The 21,660-nt window shown below is 40.8% G+C and overlaps 1 protein-coding gene across 1 annotated transcript in view; it reads left to right on the top strand.

Moving 5' to 3' along the window:
- The first annotated feature begins 9,964 nt into the window (after positions 1-9,964).
- The window catches only part of cavin2a (caveolae associated protein 2a), a 30,300-nt gene continuing 18,604 nt past the window's right edge, over positions 9,965-21,660 (top strand). Inside the window, exon 1 of the mRNA XM_017695087.2 lies at positions 9,965-10,900. Coding sequence (XP_017550576.2) covers positions 10,328-10,900 — 573 coding nt within the window. The 5' untranslated portion in view covers positions 9,965-10,327. The remainder of the gene's footprint in view (positions 10,901-21,660) is intronic.

Raw genomic sequence — 21,660 nt, 5'->3', positions numbered from 1 at the left:
ATAACAGAGGCAAGACGAGGGACAGGTGGGAAACAGGTGGCAACAATCAGGGGTGGAGACAGATAACAAGGGGGCTGGACTGAACCAAAACAAACGCACATAGATGAAAAAGTAAACAAGTGCGCATGCGCGTGCGCATGTGCGAACGTGCATGCTGCCTGTTACAGTAGCTCCCGTTCATGTTCTCTCGTTTTTGATCGTAACTTTTCTTTACCTTAGTAATAGTTTATTTATTTGACGAGGCAATTTAGGGAAGCTGTGCCCTCTCGAAACATGCGAGTAGAGAGTGTTTTGGTCTGTTTTTTCGCCGTGAAAGCGCTACTTTCACGCACTCCCCGTGTCCGCTGCGGCGATGGAGCATGGCCGCTTTGTTTACACCCGAGATCAGCTGATCGCGCTGCAGCCGGTCGGCATGGCGACCAGGACAAAGAACATCCCCGAAGAGCTTTGGAGACGGATGCACAGGGGTTGCAGAGGGGGAATTAACCAGCGCACGGGGAAAGCGAGGGAGAGACGGCGGAGGCTTATGGAGAAGAAGGGATATAAGCCGCGTCTCCCCTCCGTCATCATGGGCAACGTGAGGTCGCTGGCGAATAAGATGGACGAGCTGACAGCACTAGCCATGAGTCAGAGGGAGTACCGGGAGTGTAGTCTAATGTGCTTTTCGGAGACATGGCTACACCAGGACATCCCGGATGACCATGTTTCCATCGATGGCTTCCAGACTGTTCGGGCTGACCGGGGCTGCACCGAGAGCGGTAAGCGCAAAGGAGGTGGTGTCGCTGTGCTAGTTAATAACCGCTAGTGTAACCCTGGTCACATTACCATCAAGGAACGTACCTGTTGCCCGGATATTGAGCTGTTGGCTGTCGGACTCAGGCCATATTATTTACCACGCGAGTATTCGCATGCCATCATCGTGACTGTCTACATTCCCCCCTCTGCCAACCCGACGTCGGCAAGTGACGTCATTTATTCAACAACAGCACGTCTCCAGACGCAACACCCGAGTGCCTTCATCGCCATATCAGGTGACTTTAACCATGTCGCTATGGCCAAGGCACTACCACACTTCACGCAGTATGTGGACTGTCCCACCAGAGAGGAAAGAACACTGGACCTGCTGTATGCTAATGTTAAGGACGCATACAGCTGCTCCCCCCTTCCCCCGCTGGGTAGGTCAGACCACAACTTGGTTCACCTCAGCTCCTGTTATGTGCCGCTGGTGAAGAGTCAGCCTGTGACCAAGCGGATAGTGAGTAGATGGTCTGTGGAGACTTACGAGGCACTGCAGGATTGCTTTGAGGCTACTGATTGGTCTGCACTCCGTGATGCACTCTGTGAGCCTGTCGACGTCCTCTCCGTGCAGCTCACAGAGTGCATCACGGACTACATTAACTTCTGTGTGGACTCCACTGTCCCAACCAGGACTGTTAAATGTTACCCAAACAACAAGCCGTGGGTAACGAAGTACATTAAGGCTAGAGGGCCTTCAGAGCTGGAGATAGGGAGGAGGTGAGAACGATCCAGAGGGAACTGAGGACAGCTATCAAGGAGGCGAAGAACAAGTACAGGAGGAAGCTGGAGTGGAAACTCCAGCAGAACAACATGAGGGAGGTCTGGAATGGGATGAGGACCATCACCAGCTTCAGGTCCAACAACAACAGAGGAGAAGAGGTCAGTGTGGACAGGGCCAACATGCTAAATCTGTTCTTTAACAGATTTGACACGGCAGGCTCTGTCCCCCCCGAGCCTGACTCCTCTGCTGCCAGTCCTCAGCAGACCATACCACTCATCCCCCCTCCCCCTCCTGATAGCCTGCCCCCCTCGTGTGATAGCCCATCTCACATATCCATCCCTCCCCCACCCACCTCCTCTACAGTGTGTCTCACTGCTGACCAGGTGAGAAGACAACTGAAGAGACTCCACACAAACAAGGCTGCAGGCCCTGATGGGGTTCCACCCAGGGTGCTTAAAGCCTGTGCTACCCAACTTTGTGGAGTACTTCAACGTGTCTTCAACTTGAGCCTGAGGCTCCAGAGGGTCCCCATGATGTGGAAGACATCTTGCATTGTTCCTGTCCCAAAGACGCCACGACCCAGTGACGCCAAGGACTACAGGCCAGTGGCACTGACGTCTCATGTCATGAAGACCATGGAGAGGCTCGTCTTGGATCAGCTCCGACCCATAGTCCAGCCTTTTCTAGATCCCCTCCAGTTTGCCTATCAGCCCCGCCTGGGAGTTGAAGACGCCATCATCTACCTGCTCAACAGAGTTTATGCTCACCTGGATAAGCCAGCCAGCTCTGTGAGGGTCATGTTTTTTTGACTTCTCCAGCGCATTTAACACCGTCTGGCCCGCTCTTCTGGGCGATAAGCTCACAGTGATGCAGGTAGATGCCCCCCTTGTGTCCTGGATTGTTGACTATCTGACCGGCAGACCACAGTATGTACGCCTGCAGCACTGTGTGTCGGAAAGAGTAGTCAGCAACACTGGAGTTCCACAAGGTACTGTCCTCTCTCCCTTCCTCTTCACCCTCTACACCACGGACTTCAGCTACTGCACAGAGACTTGCCACCTTCAGAAGTTTTCTGATGACTCTGCAATAGTTGGATGTATCAGCAAGGGTGAAGAGGATGAGTACAGGGCAACGGTGAAGGACTTTGTCGCATGGTGCGAGCGGAACCACCTGCAGCTCAATGTGACAAAGACAAAGGAACTGGTGGTGGACCTGAGGAGGGACAAGGCACCGGTGACCCCTGTGTCCATCAGCGGGGTCAGTGTGGACACTGTGGAGGATTACAAATATCTGGGTGAGTATATTGACAATAAACTGGACTGGGCTAAGAACACTGACGCCCTCTACAGGAAGGGCCAAAGTCGTCTCTATTTTCTGAGGTGCCTGAGGTCCTTCAACATCTGCCGGACTATGCTCAGGATCTTCTATGAGTCTGTGGTGGTGAGTGCTATCCTCTATGCTGTTGCATGCTGGGGAAGCAGGCTGAGGGTGGCAGATGCCAACAGACTCAACAAATTGATCCGCAAGGCCGGTGATGTTGTGGGTGTGGAGCTGGACTCGCTGACGGCAGTGTCGGAGAGGAGGATGCTGTCTAAGCTGCGGGCCATTATGAACAATGGCTCCCACCCACTCTACGATACGGTGATGAGACACAAGATCTCATTCAGCTCAAGACTCATCTTACCAAAATGCACCACAGAGCGCCACAGGAAGTCATTCTTACCTGTGGCCATCAAACTCCATAACTCCTCCCTCAGTGTGTGATTCAAAAAACTGTTCATATGTGCAATAACAACAATTGTGTGTGTAGAGTACTTAAATCTGGTGTACATACTGTAAATTCTATATATTGTCTTAAATTATTAGTAAAGTGTTTATTTTTACATAAATGGCTGCAACTGTAACAATTGCAATTTCCCCCTGGGATCAATAAAGGAATCTGAATCTGAATCTGAAAAAAGCACATGGACAGGACTGGGAGGGGCCAATCGTGACATTAAGACTAACACTAACACTTTTGAGAATCAAGTGACATCAACAGATATTTTGTTAACAGATAGTTGGATAGTTTGGTCAATGACAAATAAGGTATGCAAGTATTTACATTTATGTCAGTTCCATTTTACATCTTAAATATGGTTAGTGTTAAAAAATATGCCTATTTCAGTCTGGTTGCATCATGACTTACTGGTTGTGCCACCAGGCTAATTTCAAATTGAAGAGGCATCTGCTTAGACACCCGGAAAGCTTTTGTCAATGGGCTTGAGTTTATTTTGACATTTTTTAAATGAAGAAATATTATTATAATAATTACATATTGTCATGGTTTTCTTGAGGTCACACCACATGACATGGTAAACTCAACCATTGACTAAAAAATGACATTTTAGCAAAGTTTGTGAAAGGTCACATGGGGTTTTTTTATGTTGCAAGACCCCGTCTTTCGTTAAAGCATGTCAAAATAAAAGTCCTATGTTTTTGGTTGTGCTGCCTGACATTTGAGGAAGCATGAACTTGTGGACAAGTTTTTCAGTTAGTTGAGTGCTTCTGAATATTCCACATGTTGTTTGCAGCATGTCTTTTTTTAAGTTTTCAAACATAAAATCATGCAAAAGTGTTTTATTTAGACTTTTATATAACTAAATCACCTTGTTTGATAGTTTACTTAATTAACATATTTGGTTGGACAGTTGCACCACCTGACATTTCTAGACTTTCGGGTGCAAAAACTAAAATGAATTTTGTATGGATGCACTGAAAATTCCATCCATCCATCCATCCATTTTCTAAGCCGCTTCTCCGTCAGGGTCGCGGGGGGGAGCTGGAGCCTATCCCAGCAATCTCCGGGCGGAAGGCAGGATACACCCTGGACAGGTCGCCAGTCCATCGCAGGGCAGACACACAGACAGTCACTCACACACTCACACCTAGGGACAATTTAGCACATCCAATTGGCCTGACTGCATGTCTTTGGACTGTGGGAGGAAACCGGAGAACCCGGAGGAAACCCACGCAGACACGGGGAGAACATGCAAACTCCACACAGAGAGGACCCCGGTCACCCGGCCGGGGATGCACTGAAAATTGTTTCACATAAAAGAGGTATTGTTGACTGAATTGATGCATGTCATATATTTATTCAATCATTTATCATGATCATCTATAGATAATCTGCTGTGGGCTATCCAAATTAAGCCAGAACAAAAAAGTAAGACAATTTAAAATGTAAATGGGTGCAGAACAGTTTTTTTCCCACTTTTGAGGGTGTGAGGTGTGTTAATAATATCATGCCACTTACAATTTATTTCATACGTACTGTCACAGTGCATATTGTGTTGCAACTTCTTCTTCTTTCGGCTGCTCCTTTTAGGGGTCGCCACAGCGGATCATCTCCCTCCATCTTGCCCTATCCACTGCCTCCTCTACTTTTACACCAACCATCTCCATGTCCACCTTCATTACATCCATAAACGTTCTCTGAGGTCTACCTCTTGTCCTTCTACCCGGCAGCTCCATCTCCAACATTCTTTGCCCAATATATCCACTATTCCTTCTCAACACATGTCCAAACCATCTCAACCTGTCCTCTCTGGCTTTATCTCCAAACTGCTCTACCTTCACTGTCCCTCTGATCTGCTCATTTCTAATCTTGTCCATCCTTGTCACTCCCAACAAAAATCTCAGCATCTTCATCTCCACCACCTCCAGCTCAGCCTCCTGTCCTTTTAGACAGAGCCACAGTCATAGCAGGACGCACTAATGTCTTGTAAACCTTCCCTTTCATTCTTGCTGCGTTGCAACTACCATAAAAAATAATCCAGGTTTCACACTGCAGTGTGTGTGACAGTTATAGACAAAAACCTGTTCAACATAGCCAGACTGGTTCAGAGCAAACATAGCAATTATTAAGGGCGCAACGGAACACACTGGCACCATTTCAGACTGCTCTGCGCCAACATGTCTGTGTACACTCTGGAATTTTCCCATGGCAGAGAATTATCAGTGTAACTGTGATATGTGTAAACAGGGCAATACAGACAATAATCAAAGATGTGTCCACAGTATGTTATTAGTTTCATGTTTATAATAATAATAATAATAATAATAAAATTCCATTTTTGATGCACTTTCTTAAACCCAAAGTGCTGAAAAACAATAAATAAAACAATATAGAACCAAATTGTCATACATTCACAAACAAACATACATAAGCATACAGATATACGCATGTACACATATGTTTACAAACATATGAGAGAATGTGTTTTCAGTAATGGCATTCTTAATAGCATCAGGGATGCTATGAATATATGCTTATACAATACACAATATGCTTATAAAATATTAGCAACTTGTTGGTAAGACTATTTCACAAGACCAGAATTTTCCACTACGTTGGAGGATAAAAGTAAAGAATAGGACTGATACTGAGCCCATGACCTTTTGGACACTTACTTTTACTTTATCTGGCTAATTCATTTATTTTTCCCTTTGTAAATCCATTCAAGGTGTAATTCAGCTTTAGGAAAGGGTGGAGCTCAAACTGGTCAGGAAATGAGATTGGAAAAGATCATGAGCCCAAAGTGGCCCAAAATGTCCTCAGACCAACACGTCCTTCGAAGGGAGCAAATAATAGAAACAATAAATTGTGAAACAGGATGTAACGTCTGCTGTAATCAGAGAGGTTATACTCGACCTTGTGTCCACTAATAATCACAAAGATTTTATTAGATTCCCATGAGCTGCACATTCATAACTGTCACTTTATCTTTGAAGTGAGAGAAAAACTGTTTTCTCTTCCTTAAAAGTGCTAAATTCATTTAGAAAGTTTTTATGTTAGTAACCAGAAAGGCAAGTCAATTCTTAGTTGTAATGATCATGTTTGGCCAGCAGAGAGCGAGCTGTTGAAAAAATATCTGCCCATTTTTTGTGGAAGAAATGCTAATAAGTCATATGAGGCACAGACTAAAATGTAAAGAAACATTTCTATACAATGATAATAACTAAAAGTCCTTTGTTTTGTGCAAGAGGATGGAGAAGTGCTGATTTATAAGGGTGCATAGTGTGCATGAAGAGAGAGAGAGGTCAAAAGGGCAGGGTCTCTTTTGCTTGTTTCCCTGATCTCAGCACAGGATGAGAGAATTCACTGACCACACCAAGAGCGCAACAAAGGAAACATTCGCTGAGTATGTATGTGTGCATTCTGATCACATTACATTTACTCCCCTTCATCTAATTCATTCCCACCGATCTTTCAATTTTTTTAATTTTTTAATTTTTCAGTTATTGAGACGTAATCAGATTCATTCAGAGTAGTTTGGTGTGAAATAATTCATTATAGAGACACTTTAGAGTGGTGGTGAGAGGAACCAGGGGTCACCATGTGTACAACACAAATATAGCCATTTCACAGTGAAATTACAGTAAATTACTGGCTACTAGGTATATTATTTTCACAGTGGTTTATGAAACCATAGACTGTAACTTTACAGTCTATGCAAGATTTCTGTGATGTAGCTGTTATTCAGCTGCAATTACAAGACTAAGCTATAATTCAAAAACAGCAATCTTCTGTATTTTTACACAACAATTAGTAATACAACTCAATTGTCACTAATGTACATATGAAAACAATTACTTTTAATAACTTACTTTTTACCTATAAATAATATGCATTAAAAAAATCAATTAACATATTTATTAACGTATTCACCCAGTTTTGCACTGTGAATGCACAGAAGGGAGGGAGGCAGGTGGAAAGGTGAAGATGCAAGGAGTAGAGGTCGTAAAGATGGATGCTTCAAATATCTTGGGTCAACCATCCAGAGCAATGGACAGTGTAGAAAAGAGGTGAAGAAGAGGGTGCAGGCAGGATGGAGTGGGTGGAGACGCGTGTCAGGGTTGATGTGTGACAGAAGGATAGCAGCAAGAGTGAAAGGGAAGGTTTACAAGAAGTGCGTCCTGCTATGATGTATGGTTTGGAGACTGTGGCCCTGTCTAAAAGACAGGAGGCTGAGCTGGAGGTGGCGGAGATGAAGATGCTGAGATTTTCATTTGGAGTGACATGGATGGACAAGATTAGAAATCAGCAGATCAGAGGGACAGTGAAGAGGGAGCAGTTTGGAGATAAAACCAGAGAGGCCAGGTTGAGATGGTTTGGACATGTGTTGAGGAGGAATAGTGGATATATTGGTCAAAGAATGTTGGAGATGGAGCTGCCAGGCAGAAGGAGAAGAGGTAGACCTCAGAGAAGGTTTATGGATGTAGTGAAGGTGGACATGGAGATGGTTGGTGTAAAAGTAGAGGAGGCAGTGGATAGGGCAAGATGATCCGCTGTGGCGACCCCTAAAGGGAGCAGCCGAAAGAAGAAGAAGAAGAAGAAGAAGAATGTTGATGATGGTAAATCTGGGTGAAAAAAATAAATTTTCTTTGAGGACTGCTTTGCTGTTTGAGGCTCAAAACTATCAAAAATCAATATCTCGACATCAGGCAGCGTATTCACAACTATTGCATGTAATAACTTCTGGTCTGGTTCCTATCACCACCACTATGGACAATTCTGACTCAGTACATTTCTCTAGAACAGAGCACTTCACACCACTCTAAATTACTTTATCTACATCAATATTGTTTAATTATGCACAAAATTGGAGAAATCTGTGGAATTCCTATCTAAGTAAGTTATAAATTGTTCTTGTACAAATTGCTTTAATTGAAAGTACTTTACAGTCTTACTCAAGTAAATTTGTAAAGCATAAACGTACATTTTCTCCATTACATTTTTCTATAGCTCTCCATGTTATATTTTTTAATTATTTCATTTCCATGTGTTTTGTTCTTCCAGAGACTCTGCGTCCTTCATCCTGGTTGGTGCCTTTATTGTTCATTAGTCACACCTCCATACCTCTGTCAAATCATAAGGTCATATTTTCAAAAAACCTAATTTTCACTACTAGTCACATAAGAGATATTTCTGGGGAAGTTAGATATAAAATACTCCACCTGCATAAGGAAGGAGAAAACCAATGGTTTCCAAAACTGAAGTTCTAAAATGGCTAAAAACTACAGAGAAAATGGGACTCCTAACAACCACTCAGCACGATTGGTCTGAAAGGATGTGTAGCTATCAAGAAGCTCTTACTGAGAAAAAGAAAAAGAAGCTGCTGGTGTACTCAGAACAATGGACTGACCACCCAAGAGTCCACACCTCAACATCATGTGTTTAGGATTACTTCAGAAAATGCTAAACCAACTTGTAAGACTGAACTTTGGAGGTGTGGCTGCAGATTTCTTTGAGAAACTGAAAGTGAGTCTCCTGAAAAGAATGGAAGCTGTAATAAAGGTAAAGAGTGGACACAATAAATACTGAAACATCTGAAATTATTACTAAATGACTGCTTTGACAGGAAATTGAATAAATGAAAGGGGCCTAATAAAGATTTTAGGGGCCCCAGTCAGCCTGGGCCCATGTACTGTGAAAACTGGAGTTTTAACTTTAAGTTAAACTAAAAGTTAACTTTAACTAAAAGTTAGTTATCGAGGTGCCTTAAATTAGTTGAGTCAATTTTGAATAGTATATTAACAGAATAGGAATCTGTGTTTTTCAGGGTGTAAGCTTATTTTTTGCAGTTGAATGAACTTAGACTTTTAAGACAGCCCAGTATGTAGTTTTTCTTTTTTTTTTTTTGGCATTGAAAATGTGTCAAATTATTCAAAAATGTGACAGGACCATGAGGTACCAAGACTAACTGTAGGTAAAGTAAAGAATTTCAATCAAAGCAAGTTTGTTTCATGTCACTGCACAAAAGTCCATTATGTGTTGGTTTTCCATTGTTGACATCCACTGCTGTGCACACAAGCTGCTTTCTTAAAGCACACAATGCAGCTTAATTCATTTTAGACAGAAATTCTTTGGCAAATCTAATTTCAAGGTGTTCAGTTTTAGCGCAAAAGAGAACAATAGGATTTCACAGTGTTAAACACATGCGCTTAATTAGGATGTAACCTCACATAAGACACTCACAAGCTTTTATATCAGAGACCAGTTGCAGAGATGGTTTATTTTAAGTGTGTGTAAGTGAGATTGGGACAGTGTGTGACAGTGTGATGAATGCTGGTTCTGGCACAGATGCAGGGCAAAGATGAGCTCATTGTTCAAACATTCATTTCCACATGTCAGTGTTGCCTAGTATGAGCAACAGAAGATTGAAAAACTTTGTTAGAGGGAAAAGGTGAGAGTGAAAAGCCACACAGAAAGATTCACTCTGGGTACGTTTTAGGTGTGGTCAGTATGTATTCAGTGGACAATTGTTACGTACCTGCAAGCAAACACGGCTGCTGCAAAAGCACAGTGGTGTTATCTTAAAGTCATTGTGTTTTCTCCAACAGGCACAGACCATTGACACTCCGTCTTGCATTACCCTAAAGGGTTGGGCTTTGCTACCACAGCAACCAGGCTCCTCCTCTGGGTGTGTGTGGACCTTTTAAGTAGAGTGTCAGGAATTTTGTGTTGGTGAGACGCGGGAGGGAGAGTACGTGTGTACATGTGACAGGACTAATTGAGATACAAGCGCACAGGTTTTCCCTCCAAGGACAAGGTGAAAGAGTCATTGTACCTCCATCTAATTGGTTACTTTAGAAACTTTACAGTGGAAACCTCTTTAGAACCCAACATTCAGAAGTGCCAAGGCTTTTGTTAAGAAACTTCACAGTAGATCCTTTGGGAGAATTGTCACAGCTCCTTCCAGAACCTTCACAGAAGAGACCTCTTTCAAACCTCCAAACCAGACCTTGAACAGATCCTGCAGGATGGGTGAAGATTCGGCTCACGCTGACCGCAGTGCTGCATCTGCGGCTGCAGCTCCAGCTTCCCTGCCTGGGACAGCCAACTCTGATCCTTCCCCAGACCCAACATTGGAAGGCCAGGATCCTCAAGAGGGCCAGGACTTTCTTGTCCCAGGCTTCAACCCTAGTTCAGCACCCGCATCCCCTACCCACAACTTGTCTCGCCTGAGCACCAAGACTCCAACCAGTCCACCAGCCATATCAGGCCAAGTGAGTGCCATCACGGTGGTGGCCCTGCTGGACAAGCTGGTGGCAATGATCGAGGCAGTGCAGGAGAACCAGCGGCGAATGGAGAAGCGCCAGGCTGAGCTGGAGGGAGTTGTGCGCGGTGTCCAGGGTGATGTTGCCCGTCTAGCTAAGACCCACACGACCACTTCCAACAGCGTGGCCAAGCTGTTGGAGCGCTCACGTAAGACTGGTGGTTATGTCAAGGAGGTGCGGGAGCGCCTGGAGCGGCAGGGCAACCAGGTGAAGAGGCTGGAGGCCAACCATGCCCACCTGCTCAAGAGGAACCATTTCAAAGTGCTCATTTTTCAGGTAAGAGGTGAAAATGAACCTATTTTTGGAGTAAACACTGCAAGCTTCAGGCTTGAACCAAAAAGTGTCATTTGTACCAAGGGAGGGGGATACAGTTCTGGTTCTGGAAGGCCTCCAGCACAGTTTGGGGATTTCCCTGCACTAAAACACCTGATACAATTCACCAGTTCATTTTTAGTAGGTGTGTCAGAGCAGAAACTGTGCTGGAAGCCCCTAGCAAGTAACTTAGAATCTGCAATTGATGTAGTTGCAGTTCACTTCATGATTCATCTTTAGAAGCATATGGTTGCTGTTGGAACAAAATGTTGTATCTCTTTTTTTTTTTTTACAGAACTAGAGTATAACAGCCTTTCAATGCCTTTTGTACAATGTGTCCCATTTTCAAAAATGAAAAGAACATTTGTAAAGGACAGTGGGAACCTAAATTGCATGTTCAGTTTTCAAAAAAGGATATTGTGCCTGTGAACAGCAGCAGGTGTTAAGGATGTTTGTGAGCTCATGTTGGATACGGTGCAAATATGGACCTGCTTGTAAGGAACACAGAAAATGTGATTATCCATCCATAATCTCTCCTTAATTCTCACATTTGTCTGTGTTTTCCATAATAAACAATGAATAGCTACAGAGTGCTTACATTTGCACCAACTGACTTTCTTCCCCTCTGACGGATATTACAGCCATCATTCAGAGCCCCAAAAAGAACTGATGACATATAAAGTGTGCTGGCTGAACCAGTTCAGCAGCCTCTCGCTGTATTTGGGTTCACTAATCTTTGTGATCCTAAGGAGAGGTGCATTGTATGTTCAGCCTGCACTATTATACGCATTCAGGAAACTCGATTATGCTGACAGGAGCTTGCTTGCCGGTTGGCTAATCTGAAGGGCGGGTTGTGTTGACTTAAGCAGCTGTGCTTTTCAGGCCTTCTCTTCTTATCTGATTGCCCTGGAGCTAGCCACTAGCTTATTAGTGCACTAGTATGGTGGCTTGTTCACCTGTGGAAGCGTGCAGAGACATATTTTTAAGAGGTACATGGCCTTTACCTCTTTTTGGGAGGGAAAAGACTTTAAAAAAAAAGCCTGGGGCTGACTCTGGAGTTTACTGTAATGTTTGAATTGCTTAGAGACATACATGAAGACTCAGATATTCCCAGTGGCATTCAACTTAATCTTACCCTCATGTCAACACTCTTCAAAGATAACAAAAGTAAGCAATGGAGGATAAAGGATGAATTCAGCAAGTCAGGTAGCAGTAAGATACTGTGAGGTGACTGATTACGTCTTATTTCTCTTCCCAGGATAGTTACAGGTACATTGTGCATTCTGTAGGCTTCTAGGTCCATTCTGCTGAACTGGTTGAAAGTCGAAGTTGAAAACACACTTGTATTTCAAACTAAAATCATTTTGCTTTGAGTCACCCCATACCGTAATATGTTTATGTTGTTAAAATAAATAATTGAACATTCCACTTTGTCTCTGCCAAAACAATCATAATACTGCCTAAAATGTAACAAATGTTTCAATAGTGACTAATTTGATTTGTACAAACTCAAAAATGCTAGCCAGTACATGACTAGCAAAAAAACTGAAACAGTTGCACAAAATTAAAATAATTTTCACAAAAGTTTACTTAAAAAGTTTACTTAATTGCAGAAAAAATGAACATTTCTTAATATACAATTCTTCTTCAAAACAATGGGATCTAATTGCTCATCATGTGGCCATTAGGGTTAGGGATGCAGTCTCATTTCCTACTTTAAAATATTGATGCGTGGCTAACATAAGGTTCTGCCTATGGACAACTTTTTGTGTTTTGGTAGTGACATAAAAATGTGACACAGAAATTAAACTCATGACAAATCTGAATCTTTTAACTTCACTTTAAATGAAATCAAAGAGTTATTTTTAAAACATTTTAAAAAGCTACAAATTACAAAAATGTAATATTTTTGCGAGTGATAATTTAGAGTTTATGGTTTGGAAGAACAGACATCTTTTAATAAAAAGTACCCTGTACATAATTATTTTATATAAATTTAGCTTATTACTCTCATATTAATGCTTTAGGTTAAATAGATCATAACATAACCCTTGTAAATATCTAGGTCATTGATCTCTGGAGTACTCTTCTCTAAAAGCACTTTGGATTTTGCATAACCTGGATTCCATAGTGTTTAGAAATAACTATCATGTTGAATATTGTTACTCAATGTTTTCAGCTGCAGTAGAGGAGAAGAGGGTGGGGTCCATTGCAGTTTACCCATAACCCCCCTTCCCGGCACCTAAGAATTCCTGTGCAGATCCATGCGGGCAAGTGGAGTTCTAAAGTTTCTAGAACTAACTGCATCCATTAAGCTACATTAGCGTTAGAGCTTGTATGGGCATGCAGGAGCAGGGGATGTATCTGAGTAGGCTAGATTATTTGCATTGCTGAACAGATCCTGGTTGTGCAGGAGTAAAGGAATTGCAAGAGCCTGGAACTGCATGGAGATGAACGAGTGTTTGTGCTGTTAGCTTTGCAATGCACGTGCGGAAGAGTATGCATGACAGCATATTTAGAAAGACTAATATAGCACAAAAACAAACATGCTTTGCTGACTGTGGCATGGCTGTTCCACAAATGTAACTTTGATTTCATTGACAGAACTCAGCTTACAGACAGCAGGTTGATAGCAGGAACATTCTCAACCAGCATGACTATCATTACCTGCAAGTGAGAAATCAAACCTATTAGATTTATTAGTTTTGTGCACAAGTGGCAAGACAGTAGGGCCCCAATTTTTAGTTCTGCACATTTGCTTTTGGTCTATATACCACTGAATGTTTATTCCATGAATTCCACACAAATCTATGGTCAAGCTGGGTGACCAGCATTGCAGCAGCCAAACACAAAATATGCTGGTTTTGCTGGTGACCATCCATGCTGTTCTATGCTGTGTTTTCTTGCTGGGACGCATCAAGATAATTTTTCACAATTTGCCTAAGTAAATCTAATAAAATAAAACTTTCAACATAATTAATCATGCTTGGCATCAGTTTGGCATCACTAACTTTGGAGCTGAAATATACAAGGTGAAAATGACTAGACTAATAGCATTAGGCTAATAACGTTAGATATTCACCATTAACAATTAGTCCATTCATCTAAAAGACTGGCTGCCTTTCTAGGTGTGACTTTCAAGCCATATGTGATCCACAGTGGCTTTCAGTGGTCTTGATATGGGTTTACAGTAACGTAGTAATGGTAAAATGCTGAGGGGCATCCTGTGACGTGCTAAGACATTGAATAGTGCTCGCAGTCTCTGATTGCCATTGCATGTTGAGCAACACTTTGTCTAAAACTCTGATTTATGCTATAGCTTAACACCTAGAAAAAATAAGCAAAAAGTCAGTGCACCACTGATAGCAGTTTCCAGTTGGGCCGTCAGCTTTACCATCAGTGGAGCAGCAGTGGCTCACTGTCCTTTTGCTATCTGGGCTGCAGTTATAAAACTCACCAAATTGATAACTAGCATTAGTGACAGATCGCATCAAACTTCTTGTTAACACATCTACCAAAGCCAATTTTAGCATATCCCTAAATGTTCCTTTGCATGTGTGTGTATGAGCCTAGGCTGTTATCAGTGGGGTGTGTCTCCTGTTAGCACACACGACTAGTCTATGTGTAGCAAAATGGCGGCTTGTGCACACAGTGCTACACTTATAATGTCATATAGCGTCAGGCCAGGTGTGACTGAAAGACACAAGCAATAATTTTCTCTCCTCTGAAGCCAGAACTGTTGTTCTGTTTAGCAATTTAGCTGCTTAGACTAATTTTACACATCACAGTAACTACAGTGCTGTAGAATTGTTGGAAATGGAGATTCACAGTGCTCTAGATTGGTTGCCTGCATTCACTTCTGTGGTCAGCTGATAACAGATCATTGCTATGCCATATTTCACTGTCTTTATCGCACTTTTGTCATATCTGTTGTGCCTTTTCAATATGGAAAAGTGAGTTAAAAAAAGAGCATACTGTTGACAAATAGTGCAAACTCACATAAAGGATGGTTCTTCAAGGGATCTTTAGTGAAGTTAATGGCTCTATTTAGAAGTGTAAGTTCTATATATAAGACTTTTATGCTTAACCTGTTCTTTGCATGGTGAAACGGTTCTTGTACATTGTTCTATATGTAACATTTTTGACAATGGTTCTGCATTTCAGGTGTTATCATATACAACACATTCTCCATCAATCAGGAGAACTTTTCACTAGGCAAAGAACCATTTAAGCATAAATGACCCTATACAGAACTCACTGTTCAAAACAGAACCATTCTCTTTACTAAAGAACCCTTGACATAACATCTTTTTAAGAGTAGACATATAGTTTAGTCTAAGGGCAAATACACTGCTGTTCAAAAGGTTGGATACACTTGTAATATCATACAGTATTATATTTTTTTAAATAAAAAGGTATTTTAGGTATGTTTTATTCAATATTTTATTAATCTTGTGAACAGGATACTATATAATCTCCTGCAACAATTTTTACAATCTTTAATATTTGAGTTCCACTTTTGAAAAATGTTGAATTATGGATGTAATTTCCTGCTCATTTTAGAATCTTCCACAGTTATGGACAAACCTAAAATTTCTTAATTTTTATTTATAGCTTCCTAACCTCCTACAAATTATTTGAGGCTAATTTGATTATATTATTTACAACATTGATTCCAAACTTTTAAACTTTGAATAGTGATTATTGAATATTAGTAATTCTGTACAGTGCCTAGTATTTCAACAACAGTTTTGGTTTAGGGGGGAATTGCACAGATTTGTAAAAATTTCAACATAATTTCTTCAGTGAAATCATTCAGAGTGGTTTGGAATGAAATTCAATCTAGATTTCTTTACAGTGGTGGTGACAGGAACCAAAGCACCATTTGCATCCTTAAAGGGTTCTCTGCATGGTGAAATGGTTCTTCAGTTGATGTAGAATGTGTTGTATATGATTGTATATATATACTGTACGTGTACAACACAAATATTTTTATTTACTGTCCCAAACTACCAGTGAACCTAGATGTGTCTTTATACCTAGTTGAGTTTTCATATGGATGATGGTAACGTACATCTAAAAACATCTAAAAAAAAAAAAAAACATTTTATCTGGGGCTATTTTGTTTAATATCCCTCCACCATGCATGAATTTGGAAAAAATATGTTTTGGGCCCATAACCTCAAATCTAACATAAAACAATGTTTCAGGCATCAGTCAGTGTATTCATTACCATTTCATGTAATAATTTCCTGTGAGAGAGCTTTTAGAGGTGGATATCTGGTTCCTATCATCATCACTATAAACAGTTGTGACTCAGTGAGATTCTCTAGAATGTAGCATTTCACACCAAACCGCTCTGAATGATTTTGTTTGCATCTTAACTATTTAATTCTACATAAATTTTGTGGTGGAATTCCAGTATAACAGCAAATAACAGTATAAATGTTTTGCTGTTAGCCTCCAGTTTGTGTCTCAGAATTAAACATGTGACTTTTCTTCTGTCTTTTTTTTCTTGGATAAAGCCAATCTGGTGTTGGACATGCATCGTTCCATGCCAAGGTAGTTATGAACACTCAGTTCACTGTGCGTGCTATCTGTGGTGGAAGGTGGGCTTGGGATATACAGAGTGCCCATAAAAGAATGAACTACAAATATGTGTGTAGAGTGATCGCTTGGCTGCATCGTTCCCTTCAACTTTCCCCCTAACAAGCTCTAACAAGGCTTAACGATTGCTAATGAGCGCCAGTAAAGAGGGCCTTAATTACAGCCTGTTTGGGGCCGTGTTTGTTTGTGTTTGTGCTTCAGTACTCATCCTGTGCCCTGAACTGGCCAGTCTGTTTCCAGCTTGGCTCTTCATTTACAATTCCGGTGGGTGTTTTTTCCATCCACTGTTGGAACTATATTGTTAAACTACAGGTTTAATCCACTGTGCACTGCTTTTATTTTTAGAACAATATGCAAAAATGTTGTAGAAAGTTATGGCTGATCCAGTGCCCCATCGCTATATTTCCTAAGGCACTACATATCCCACAGGATAGCACAGATGTATAGAATGTATATTTGAGTATGTGTAAATGAAGTCTGCTCAGTGGCTATAAAGGATAATTAACTTTTGTGTTTGTAAGTAGATGAGGACATTTTGTTTTGATTTGAATTTGATGAAAAGTTATTGCTGTCCTGTACTGTGAAGAGAAATATATCTTATATGTCTTGCCATGTTTTTGTTATTCTTTACATCAAATCAAACAGAAGTGCATTGATACACACTGTAAATTGAATGCAAGTGTTATTATTTACCTATGTAAGTATTTATGTAATTATCTATAAATAACTATGCAATGCAAATGAAATGTACAACAAACTGACAGTAACTAGAAAGAAAGGTTGTAAATGAATTTTGAGTTGGCTTGACAAAGTCAGCTAATAATGTTTCAAAAGTTAAAGCAGTTGCAGAACACTTTATTAATTTGGTTTATGTAGGTCCAGGCAATTGATGTGTATGTTGTTGCTTTGAGGTTGCTATGGTATCCTAAGTAGGTGCTATAGTGTTGTTAAGCCGTTGCTTTGCTATCCCAAAAAGTTAGTAAGGTGTTGCTAGGCCCAGGGGTGCAACTACATACTTTCTGAGGTGGATGCAAACATATTATCGGCGCCCCGCCCCCCCAAAACCCTGCCCCTTAACTTAAACTGACTGAAAAAAATTAAAATTAAAATCAAATATTTAAGCAGGCAAGCTAAAATAAGGAACTTTATAAACAGAATACAAATTAAATGGTAAGAGCAAAAAACAAGCAATGAGGGTTTAATTAAGAAGAAATAAAATAATTCAGAATAAACTGATAAGTGGACAGGCTAAAATGTAACGCAATAAAATAGAGATTAATGATTAGAATAATAAAATATAAGCACAAAGAAAGAGGGTTAAAACACCAAGTTTATATAAAAAAGTAAATTATGGAAATAAAATAAACAGTAAAACAGAAGACAGAATAAATAAAAGGAAGAAATAAATGAAATAAAAAGGTAAAAGGCGAAAAGTATGGAATAAAATAAATAAAAAGGTAAAACAGAAAATTAAATAAATAAAAGGACAAAATAAATAAAAATGTAAAGGAAAACTCAACTAAAACAGTTACAGGCTGAATGTGTCTGAATGTGGCTAGAAACTAAGAGTTTAAGATGATTTAGTGACACCAGCGAGCTGAGCTTTAGACCAGGCTGCCACGGTTAGGATATTAACTAGAATGTTGACTAGCTAGGTTAGCTAGCTAAACAGGCTACTATAAAGAGCTATGGCTTGACTAATGTCACTCGTTTTGAAGTTAAACCGAGAAAATAACCAGTTCAGGGTTAATCAGGTCGTAGCTGGAGAACCAAGTTTAGCTTTAACGTTAGCTTGCTGCCTCACTGCTATCATTCATCTGGCTGGCTGGGTAATATTAATATGGCTAGCCTTAGCTAGCACAGTAACATACATCTTAAACTGAAAAGGCGATCTCTTCTGATCGTGTGAATCTATTCACGGTGAAGTACGGGATCTTTGGGGAAACTATGGAAGGTTTGACCTCTATTAGATTCCTTTATTTTTGAATAAGTGCATTTGGGAACGCAGCAGTGAGGCAGCTTTGCTAGAACCCAGTGGTCCAACGCTACTTTCGTACCCTACAGTCTCGTTTTGGTAGACAAAGGTGACGTAAGTGAATAAAGCGTATAAACTGACCAACCTGCTGTCTTTCAACCACTTTGAGAAGCTTTTCTTCATCCCTACAACATCTTTTTCTCTCTCCCTCTTCCGTTTTCTGTTTTGTTTTCTGTTTTGAAAAAAAAAAAAACCACACGCCTTGACGCGTTCCCTATGGGGCGCGTTCTCAAGCGCCTGTGTTTGGGAGCAAATGACAGGAGGGTAGGGGACGGAGTGGATGGGCGCCTGATTAGTGCTGTGCTGTTTTTTGATGTGTATTATCATACTTGAACAAACAGCTCTTACAGAAAATGCAGACTAGAAATCATTTTCCGGCATCGTTTTGGCGCCCCTCTAGTGCAGCGCCCATATGCGCCGCATACGCTGCATACCCCCTTTTTGCGCCACTGGCTAGGCCACTGCCATGCCATCCTAGGTGGTTGATTACATATTGCTAGACCAGTGTTATGCTATGTCAGGTGGTTGCTCAGGTGTTTCTTGGCCATTTCTATTGTGTCCTAGGTGGTTGCAAAGAAGTTGCTATGCTGTTGCTGTTTTATCCTGGGTTGCGAAGGTGTTGCTAGCCTGTTGCTATTACTGCTATGGTAATGTTTTGTGGCTGTAGGTCAAAAGCTGTAGATGGAGTAGTTTAAAAAAATCTTGATTGTAGAACAATAATAATGAGAGGACAATGAAGAACAGTACATTGATTTTATTTTTCTCATCAACTTAATAACTAAAAGTTCATGAACAAATGAACATTCTTACATTTTTCTAGCCACATATTTCTCAACACAAGATCCACCAAATTTATTTGTTTAATCCCTTTGCAGCTCACTCATACCTTCCAAAACAACAAATTTAACAAAATACCATTTAGTTCCATTTAACTGCCATTCAAAACAGGCACCTCTTTGTCCAGTTGTTGTTGTCAAGTTTGGGTGTACATATATCTGATCCAGAGTTATTCGTAGCCTTTTGTAATTTGGATCCTTGACAATTAAGCTGTCTGTGAAGCCCATGAATTGTGGGAATGTCCAGGGGATGGGGTGTGGGGTGGGGGAGTTTGCTACAAAAGGAAGTCCTCTGATAGCTTCTGTTTATGGGACATACTATCGCAAGGGCGTTTGTGACAGCAACCATCCAGGCTCTACCAAAACACATTCAGACTAATCGCTTTGTCTAGTAACACACTGGCTGAGCCAACAAAAAGCATTCAGTTAGAAAACAAAAACGTGTTTCTTTCCTGAAAACCAAAGTATTTTACTACAAAAGACATTCATTTAAAATATCTGATTTTTTGCAGCTGGCATGAGCAAAAACAAAGAGATGGAAAGATTTGCATGGTTCACATCCACTGAATATTTTTATAATGTTCAGGCTGTTCTGATCTACTGTAACTGGCAAAGTACTTACCATCTCTCAGGCTACAGTCACTGCACACTTTATTAAGAATTTACTCTTCACTTTAAGCCCCATCTACCTTATAGGTCCACTATGTAAGTGTACCAGTAGAGAGCCAAAATCAAATGTGTTCTGTGATATGTGTACTATTACTGTGCTACTGTCATACTTACGGCCACCAAACACCACTCCAGCAATGCCCAAACATTCAAAACCACTGTTTTTAACGAAGGTGCACACTTGCATTGGTGTTGTGCTGAATTCTAACTCCCCTTCACATGCATTTTGTTTGTTTCCATGTGCAAATGACAGTTCATCTTTAATGTTACTGCACATAAAACAGTACACATGAGGTAAGGCCAAAAAAAAGAGTCTCAGTAATACATAAATAGATTAATGCAATGAACTAAAGACTTTGGTTGTTCGTGCAGTACAGGGGATTGAACACCTTCCAGTCACAAAAACACTTTAAACACAGTTTTAATTATAATGACTGGAGCAATAAGATACTCGCACTAATGACTATGAGCACTGTTCAGTTTTTCAGCATGTCACAGAGCGCCAGCATTTTGTCATTACTTTGTTACAACCCCATTTCCAAAAAAAAAAATGGGATGCTTTGCAAAATGTAAATAAAAATAGAATGCAATAATATGCAATTAATGTAAACCATATTTTTAATTGTTGAAACTAAGAAATTGTATTTTTTTTTAATGTATGCCCATTTTAAAATTGATGTCAAAAATACGTTCCTGAAAGGTTGGGACAGGGGCATGTTTACCATTGTGTTTCATCACCTCTTCTTTGAACAACACTCTGTAAGTGTTTGGGAACTGCTATAGCATTGACAGTGAAATATTTTTCCATTCTTATTTGGTATACGATTTCAACTTCTCAACAGTTCGGAGCCTCCTTTGTTGTATTTTTCATTTCATAATGTGCCAGATGTTTTCAGTGGTGACAGGTCTGGACTGCAGGCAAGCCAGTCTAGCACCTGGATTCTTTTCATACAGAGCAATGCTATTGTAATACATGCAGAATGCCGTTTGGCATTGTCTTCCTGAAATAAGCAAGGCCTTCCCTGAAAATTAAGTTGTCTGAGTGGCAGAATATGTTGCCAAAAAATGTACCTATCATTCAGTATTAAGGGTGCCTTCACAGATGTGCACATCACCCATGACATATGCACCAATGCACCTCTATACCATCATGAATATTGGCTTTTGAATTGTGGACTGAAAACAAGCTGAGTGGTCTTTAGCCAGGAAGACACAGTGTCCATGATTTCCAAAAAGAATTTAAAATGTTGATTTGTCTGACCACAGGCCACTTCTCCACTTCCCCTCAGTCCATTTTAAATTAGCTTGGGCCCTGAGAAGGTGGCAGCATTTCTGGATCCTGTTTATGTGTGGTTTCTTCTTTGTGTTTTAGAGTTTTAACTTGCATTTGTGGCTGCAGTGGCAAAATGTTTTCACAGACAGTGGTTTTCAGAAGTGTTCCTGAGCCCATGCAATGATTTCCACTACAGAATCATGTCTGTTTTTAATGCAGTGCTGCCTGAGGGCCTAAAAGTGACAGACCTTGTCTCTTGCATGTAGAGATTTCTCCAGATTCTTGAAATCTTTTAATGATATTA

This window comes from Pygocentrus nattereri, chromosome 6 (assembly GCF_015220715.1).
Source record: "Pygocentrus nattereri isolate fPygNat1 chromosome 6, fPygNat1.pri, whole genome shotgun sequence".
In the NCBI taxonomy this organism is placed as follows: Eukaryota; Metazoa; Chordata; class Actinopteri; order Characiformes; family Serrasalmidae; genus Pygocentrus; species Pygocentrus nattereri.
The sequence above is the reverse complement of the archived record's forward strand: the minus strand, read 5'-3'. Positions and strand labels throughout refer to the sequence as shown.